Genomic DNA, 7,106 nt, shown 5'->3' with positions numbered 1-7,106 from the left:
CCGCCGCGGAGACCCCCTGCCGCGGGCACTAGCACCTATCGGTCCCTTCGAGGACCGGGGCTGGGTGAGGGGTGCTCGCTGCCTCCCCGTCGAGCATCACCGGCGGAGCCTCCGGTACCGGCGGAGCCGCCGTCTCTCCCCCGCGGAGGAGCGGAGCCCCCGGGGTTGGGGGGGATCACCCCGCGGGGTCTATGCCCGGCCGGCACGGGGGGTGAGACAGGGTCCCCGGGCCCCTCTCTCCCGCCACGGCCTGGGCTGGCTCCCGGTGGCAGGACCGGCCGGGCTCCTCCATCCTCTTGCCTGCTTTACATGCAAACTGCTGCCTGGCGATTGGCTGGCCGGCCAGCACCTGCCCGGGCAGAGAGGGGGGGAGGCTGGCGGTGGGTAGGGCGTCGGGGTGCCTGCCTGGGGGGGGGTTGGACACAAGGAAGCCCCCACCCCACCTTCCCGGGGGGAGGGAGGTGATGTCCCCACCACCCAGGGCTTCGAGTGGGTGCAGGGGAGGAGGGTGATGGCCGGGGAGGGTGAGGAAGGTGGCACCAGGGGCAGTGCAAGGTGGGGGACGCTTCCTTCACCCTCCCGTGCCTGGTCGCTCCCTCCACCATCACCTGGGGGGGCAGAGCCAGCAGAGCTGGTGGCCCCGGAGGCTGAGCTGGTGGCCCCGGAGGCTGAGCTGGTGGCCCCGGAGGCTGAGCTGGGCACACAGCTCCTCGCTGGGGACCACCTCCCCCCCAGCTCCCCCAGCTCTGCCCACCAGAAGGAGAGCAGTGGCCATAGCCCCCCAGGGCAGTTCGTTTCCCCAAGCAGAGGGACTTTGTGGGGGACTTTCACAGGTCACTTCTGGTTTGCACCTCCTCCGGTGGGACGGAGTGCTCTTCATCCCTCCCCGTTTTAATTTGGGGTTGGCTTTTGATCTTTTAATCCCTACGGCCAAAGGCAAAGAGGAAGCTCCAAATGGCATCAAGTCAATCTCTTGCCACCTGAGCGATGGCGTGTCCGTCAGAGGTGCAGGATTGTAGGAAACAGCTCAGCCCCGGGTGCTCTGCTCTGTGCCCCCCCCCACCAGTGCTGCCCTGACCTTCTGGGTCACCCCGTGGTGGCACACCAAGCTGCTGCACAACTGAGGCCAGGTGTAACCCTCTGATGGGCAGGGTGAGGAGCACAGGGCAGCGGGCATCCTGGTCGGGGTCTCCGAAGGCCCTGTGTGTGTCCTGGCTGGTGGTGACGACCCGGGGTGGTTGTGGAGCACGGGCTGGTTTGTGGCTGTGGCCCTGGTTTGCTGCTGTGCCACTGCTGTGGCTGTGCCCTGGTCACCAGCCTTCGGGTGACAGCGCAGGGAGGACGGGCAGGAGGAGGATGACAGTGGGGTCAGTGGCTCCCATAGGAGGTGGGAGGAAGAATGTGGATACCAGTATAGGTTAGGGATGGACCTGCTGGAAAGCACTTCTGAGGAGGAGGATCTGGGGGTCCTGGTGGACAGTAAACTCTCCAGGAGCCAGCAATGGGCCCTTGTGGCCAAGAGGCCAATGGGATCCTGGGCTGCAGAGGGAAGAGTGTGGCCAGGAGGTGGAGGGAGGTCATTCTCCCCCTCTGCTCTGCACTGGGGAGGCCACAACTGGAATCCTGCCTCCAGTGCTGGGCTCCCCAGTTCAAGAGAGACAAGGAACTGCTGGAGAGAGTCCAGCGTAGGGCAACAGAGATGATGGAGGGCTTGGAGCATCTCCCTGATGAGGAAAGGCTGAGAGAGCTGGGGCTCTTGAGCCTGGAGAAGAGAAGGCTGAGGGGAGACCTTATCAATGCTGACAAGTGTCTAAAGGGTGGGTTGGAGGAGGATGGAGCCGGACTCTTTCCAGTGGTTCCCAGTGACAGGACGAGGGGCAACGGGCACAAGCTGGACCATGGGAAGTTCCACTGGGATGTGAGGAAGAACTTGTTTGGGGTGAGGGTGGCAGAGCCCTGGCAGAGGCTGCCCAGGGAGGGTGTGGAGTCCCCTTCTCTGGAGATCTTCAAGCCCCACCTGGATGCTCCTGAGTGATGTGCTCTGGGCAGCCCTGCTTTGGCAGGGAGTTGGACTGGAGGATCTCTAGAGGTCCCTTCCAACTCTGACAATTCCCTGATTCCGTGACTCCGTTTGTGTTGGAGCTGGGGGGGGAGGTGCACTCCTGCACCCCAGGGTGCTGCTGGGCTCCACATGATGGGGGTGAGTGCCTGCTGTGCCCTGCGGCGGGGATGGGGGGGCTGTGGGTACAGACCCCGCTTCACTGTTGGGGGGTGGTGGCACCGGGGCCGTTCCTTGGGGCTCAGCCACCGCCTGGGTGCCTTTTGCCCATCCCCGTGCTCTGCTCCCACCACAGCTCGGGGCTGGGGGCTCACAGACTCCCCTCCACAGCCTGCCCATCCGTGTTTTCCCCCGGTGCCAGCGGTGCCAGGCACCCCTGTGCTGCGGGACCTGCTCCACGCTGCGGGATAGCTCTGGTCCCTTCTGTGTGCTTCTGACCACGTGGCAGGTGCCAGGACAGACAGTCCTTGTCCCTTGGCTTGCTGGGGTGGGAGCCCAAGAGCAGCTCAGGTGGCTCCAGAGCTCTCCCCGTCCCGGTGCCAGGCAGGAGGGCTCGGTGCTGGGCAGTCAGGTCTCACCTCTCATGTTTCTCCTGCTCCAGCCTTGCATTTGCCTCTAAGGCTGTGAGAAACCATCACTCCCAGTTTGCCCATCGCTCCTGCTCACCCTGCAATGCCCTCCCCCAGGCAGAGACCAGCCTGGGAGAGACCCCCAGGTTGGAGACCCCCTTCTGCCCGGCTCCCCAACCTGAGCCCGAACCCTCTGCGGTGGCTTCGGACCCGATGGCGTCCCTCTGGGAGCACCCATCAGGAGAGGGGATCCCAGCCCCGTGCAGAGCCCGGGCTGGGCTGGGGGCTGCGGTGGGGAGAGCTAAGCCTGGAGACAAAGGGCGACAAAGATGGTGAGGGGTCTGGAGAATAAGTCTTATGAGGAGAGGCTGAGGGAACTGGGGTTATTCAGCCTGGAGAAGAGGAGGCTGAGGGGAGACCTTCTCGCTCTCTCCAACTCCCTGAAAGGAGGGTGTAGAGAGATGGGGGTCGGTCTCTTTTCTCAAGTCACAGGTGACAGGACGAGAGGAAATGGCCTCAAGTTGCGCCAGGGGAGGTTCAGGCTGGATATTAGGAAAAATTTTTTCACTGAAAGGGTTCTCAGCCATTGGACTGGGCTGCCCAGGGAGGTGGTTGAGGCCCCATCCCTGGAGGTGTTCAAAAGATGGGTTGATGTGGTGCTGGGAGGTCTGGTTTAGTGATGATGCTCCTTGTTTGTTGTGTGGGTGTCTATTTTTGTCAGTGAAGTTGACGGTTGGACAAGATGATCTTTAAGGTCCCTTCCAACCTAGAAGATTCTGTGTTTCCCTCAGGTGGTGAAGATGTCCGGCAGCGACCCCGAGCGCCCCCAGTTCCTCTTTGTGAAGGTGCTGGCCAGCCGGGGGCGGCTGGAGGCCGTGACCCAGCAGATGGGCTACCACCCGCAGTACCTGGACAGCTTCCTCAAGATGCAGCACTACCTGCTGCACATGGACGGCCCGCTGCCCTTCGACTGCCGCCACTACATCGCCATCATGGTGAGCCTCGGGGGGGGACGGGGGCTCTGCTCTGCCCTGCCAGGCTCCCCGCGCTCCCTCCACCCCACGGGCCGTGCCTTCAGCTTCTCTGCCAAAGTCAGGGTGTCCTGGAGGTTGGGCGAGGGGTCTCGGGGGCAGGGATGCTGATGTGCCGCTCTTGCAGGCGGCCGCCCGGCACCGGTGCCGGTACCTGGTGAACCTGCACGTGCTGCAGTTCCTGCGGGCGGGGGGCGATCCCCAGTGGCTGCGCGGCCTCGACTTCATCCCTCCCAAACTCCGCAACCTCAACGAGATCAACAAGATCCTGGCACACCGGCCGTGGCTCATCACCAAGGAGCACATCGAGGTACTGGGGGCAGGGGGAGGGGGGATGGATGCTGTCAGCCAGGGGTGAGGGTGGCGGTGGGGACAGCGGAGTCCCCAGAGGGGGCCGTCACCCCACATCGCGTTGCATCACATCGCTGGTCTGTCCGTGTCCTGCAGAAGCTGCTGAAGATCAGCGAGTGGAGCTGGTCGCTGGCGGAGCTGGTGCACGCCGTCGTCCTGCTGGCGCACTGCCACGCGCTCACCAGCTTCGTCTTCGGCTGCGGCTGTGAGCAGGACGAGGGGCCGGGGGGACGAGCCCCCCTGAAGCCCCTGTCGCCCGGGAACCAGTGCTTCTGCGAAGCCACCGCCGGCAACGGCTGCAGCCAGGAGCTGCTGCGCATCAACCGCAAGCGGGTGAGCAGCCGAAAGGGAGGGAGATCCACCGGGGAGGGAGGGGGGGAGAGGGATGGGGGGCACAGCCCGGGACCTCTGCCCTCACCCCCCCTGTGTCTGTGCAGTCCCTGGACTCCTGCATGGAGCTGGATTCCCTGCGGGAGCGCATGCAGCGGATCCAGGTGGAGACGGAGGGCAGGGAGGAGACGAGGCTGCTGCAGCAGGACCGAGAGGAAGGTGAGGGGCAGGGGGCAGAGGTGGGCGTGCAGGGTGGGAGCTGGCGTGGCACACCTAGGTGCTGCTCCCCCGGGTCTGTACTCGCATTTTCCGTGACGTACGGTTTGGAGAGGGGCTCCTTGGGTGCCGGGGAAAGGAGGCTGTGGTTGAGGTGCAGTGAGAGTATCCTGGGCTGCATCAAAAGATGCGTTGCCAGCAGGTCCAGAGAGGTGATTCTGCCACTTTGCTCTGCTCTGGTGAGACCTCACCTGGAGTATTGTGTGCAGGTCTGGAGCCCTCAATATAAGAAGGACATGGACCTGATGGAGAGGGTCCAGAGGAGGGCCACAAGGATGATCAGGGGGATGGAGCACCTCTGCTCCGAGGACAGGCTGAGGGAGCTGGGGTTGTTCAGCCTGGAGAAGAGGAGGCTCCGGGGAGACCTAATAGCAGCCTTCCAGTACCTGAAGGGAGCCTACAGGAAGGCTGGGGAGAGCCTGTTTAGAAAGGCCTGCAGTGACAGGACGAGGGGCAATGGCTTCAAGCTGGAGGGGAACAGATTTAGACTGGAGATGAGGAGAGGGTTCTTCACTGTGAGGGTGGTGGAGCACTGGAACAGGTTGCCCAGGGAGGTGGTTGAGGCCCCTTCCCTGGAGATATTCAACGAGGCCCTGGGCAACCTGGTCTAGTTGGGGGTGTCCCTGCTGACTGCGGGGGGGTCAGACTAGATGGCCTTTGGAGGTCCCTTCCAGCCTGGGCAATTCTATATTCTATGAGATCCTGGCTTTTGACGCCTGCTGCACCTGGGAACAGGGCAGCTGAGCCCCACTCCGACCCCTCCGCAGGGCTCTCCCCTCCTGCAGACGCCGACGGGGAAGTCACCGGTGCCACCAACCTTGCGTGCTACACGCAGGACCCTGACTTTGGATACCAGGACTTTGCCCGGCGTGACGAGGCTCAGACGCAGGTATTCAGAGTCCAGGTGAGGTTCCTGCTCTCTCGGCGGGCAGCAGCCCGGGCTCTCACCTCTCCTCTCCTCTCCGCTCCTGCGGGGCGGTGGCGGGGGTGCCCATGCAGCCCACATCTGGCACAGCTGCTTTTGTGAGATGCCCGAGCTGGGGAGCTCAGCTCCGGGAGGGGACCTGCCCCTGCTGGGCTTGGGGAGAGGGAGGTGACCGGTGACTTCTGTCTCCAAGGGCTGCTGATTTTTTCCCCGTTGCCCTCACGGAGGTGAGGGTCAAAGCCGTTAAAAAGCTGCCTGATGAGGGATGTTGTGGTCTGTGGCTGAGCCACCCCAGAGCAAACCTATTGAATTCTGCTGCCTCCTGAGGTCTCCAGCCCTTCTCCCTGGGAACGTGTCCTGGACTCCTTTCTGCAGTTGCAAAAGCATCTCGCTGTGCTCAACAGGATTACTCCTGGGAAGACCACGGCTTTTCGCTGGTCAACCGGCTCTACTCCGACATCGGGCATCTTCTGGATGAGAAGTTTCGGATGGTGGATGGTCTGCAAAGCAGTGCCATGGCCAAGAGGCAGGGCTGCGAACCCTCCGTCTTCAAGCGGGGCATCTGGAACTACATCCACTGCATGTTTGGCATTAGGTAGGGAAACCAGCTTCATGGGGAGCTCCAGGGGAGAAAACCAAGCCGACCCAGGTGGGAGGAGGGTCGGGCACACGGGCTGTCTCGTCTTGCAGGTGGGCTTGGAAAAGAGATGGAGGTGAATCACCTGCCTGGGTGCTGGGCCAGGCAGGGGAGAGATGCTCAGCTCCTGTGGACAGGGCAGGGCAGGGCGCTTTAAGGAGAGGGCTTCTGTGCTTGGTGGCCACTGCCGTGTGTCCACTGTGCCGTACCACGGGCCACACGGTGTGGGGACACGGTGTGGGGACACGGTGCCGGCCGTGACTCGCCCCTGTGCTCCCTGCAGGTACGATGACTACGACTACGCAGAAGTGAACCAGCTCCTGGAGCGAATGCTCAAAGTTTACATTAAAACTGTAACCTGCTACCCAGAGAAGACAAACTCAGAGATGTTTGACAGGTTCTGGAAGCAGTTCAAGCACAGTGAGAAGGTGGGACAGCCGGCCCCCGGCTCGGAACGGGCAGGGGCTGCAGGCTGGGGTGCTTGGGGGGCGTACGGGGAAACCTTTGGGCCACTAAACCAGTCAGGTGAGGGGGGGGAATGGAAACGGGCTGTTTGTAAGGAGCTGGGCTTTGCGTGGCAGGAAAGGGCAGTTGCCTGAGGAAAATGGGTGGCATCTTTGTCCCGGACCGAAGCCTGAAGAGCTGCCTGAACCTCTCCCGCTTCCCCCCTTAGGTCCACGTGAACCTGCTCATCCTGGAGGCGCGGATGCAGGCGGAGCTGCTGTACGCGTTGCAGGCCATCACCCAGTACATGATCTCCTAGATGGGGAGGGGGCTGCGCTGCGGCAGGGCCGGCCAGCATCCTCCCTCCCCCAGCCCCCCCGTGACCCATGGCGCCGGGACGGACGGCGAGGGATCACTCCATTTAGTTTACTTGACTGTCTTGTTCCATTTTTATTTTATTTTCCGCCCCCCCACCCCCACCTCC

General features: G+C 63.0%; 1 protein-coding gene across 2 annotated transcripts; it reads left to right on the top strand.

Annotated features, from left to right (window-relative positions):
* The first annotated feature begins 3,381 nt into the window (after positions 1-3,381).
* Positions 3,382-7,092, top strand: LOC106900858 (sestrin-3-like). Of its 2 annotated transcripts, none has more exons than XM_014963071.1 (8): positions 3,382-3,623; positions 3,787-3,969; positions 4,107-4,343; positions 4,448-4,559; positions 5,384-5,505; positions 5,946-6,136; positions 6,462-6,606; positions 6,852-7,092. In XM_014963071.1, exons 1-8 carry the CDS (start codon positions 3,429-3,431, stop codon positions 6,939-6,941), a joined length of 1,275 nt encoding a protein of 424 aa, XP_014818557.1. In that variant the 5' UTR covers positions 3,382-3,428; the 3' UTR covers positions 6,942-7,092. The 2 variants fall into 2 exon arrangements, with proteins under 2 accessions (XP_014818557.1, XP_014818556.1); XM_014963070.1 differs by having other exon boundaries at positions 5,384-5,520.
* The last annotated feature ends 14 nt before the right edge of the window (positions 7,093-7,106 follow it).

The sequence above is a fragment of the Calidris pugnax genome, unplaced genomic scaffold, assembly GCF_001431845.1.
Source record: "Calidris pugnax isolate Ruff unplaced genomic scaffold, ASM143184v1 scaffold294, whole genome shotgun sequence".
Taxonomy (NCBI): Eukaryota; Metazoa; Chordata; class Aves; order Charadriiformes; family Scolopacidae; genus Calidris; species Calidris pugnax.
The sequence above is the reverse complement of the archived record's forward strand: the minus strand, read 5'-3'. Positions and strand labels throughout refer to the sequence as shown.

Coding starts and splice junctions, on each gene's coding strand:
- LOC106900858 (XM_014963070.1), top strand. CDS start 3,429: ATGTCCGGCAGCGACCCCGAGCGCCCCCAGTTCCTCTTTGTGAAGGTG. Junction 4,344..4,447: donor TGCGCATCAACCGCAAGCGG/GTGAGCAGCCGA, acceptor GTGTCTGTGCAG/TCCCTGGACTCCTGCATGGA. Junction 6,137..6,461: donor CACTGCATGTTTGGCATTAG/GTAGGGAAACCA, acceptor TGCTCCCTGCAG/GTACGATGACTACGACTACG.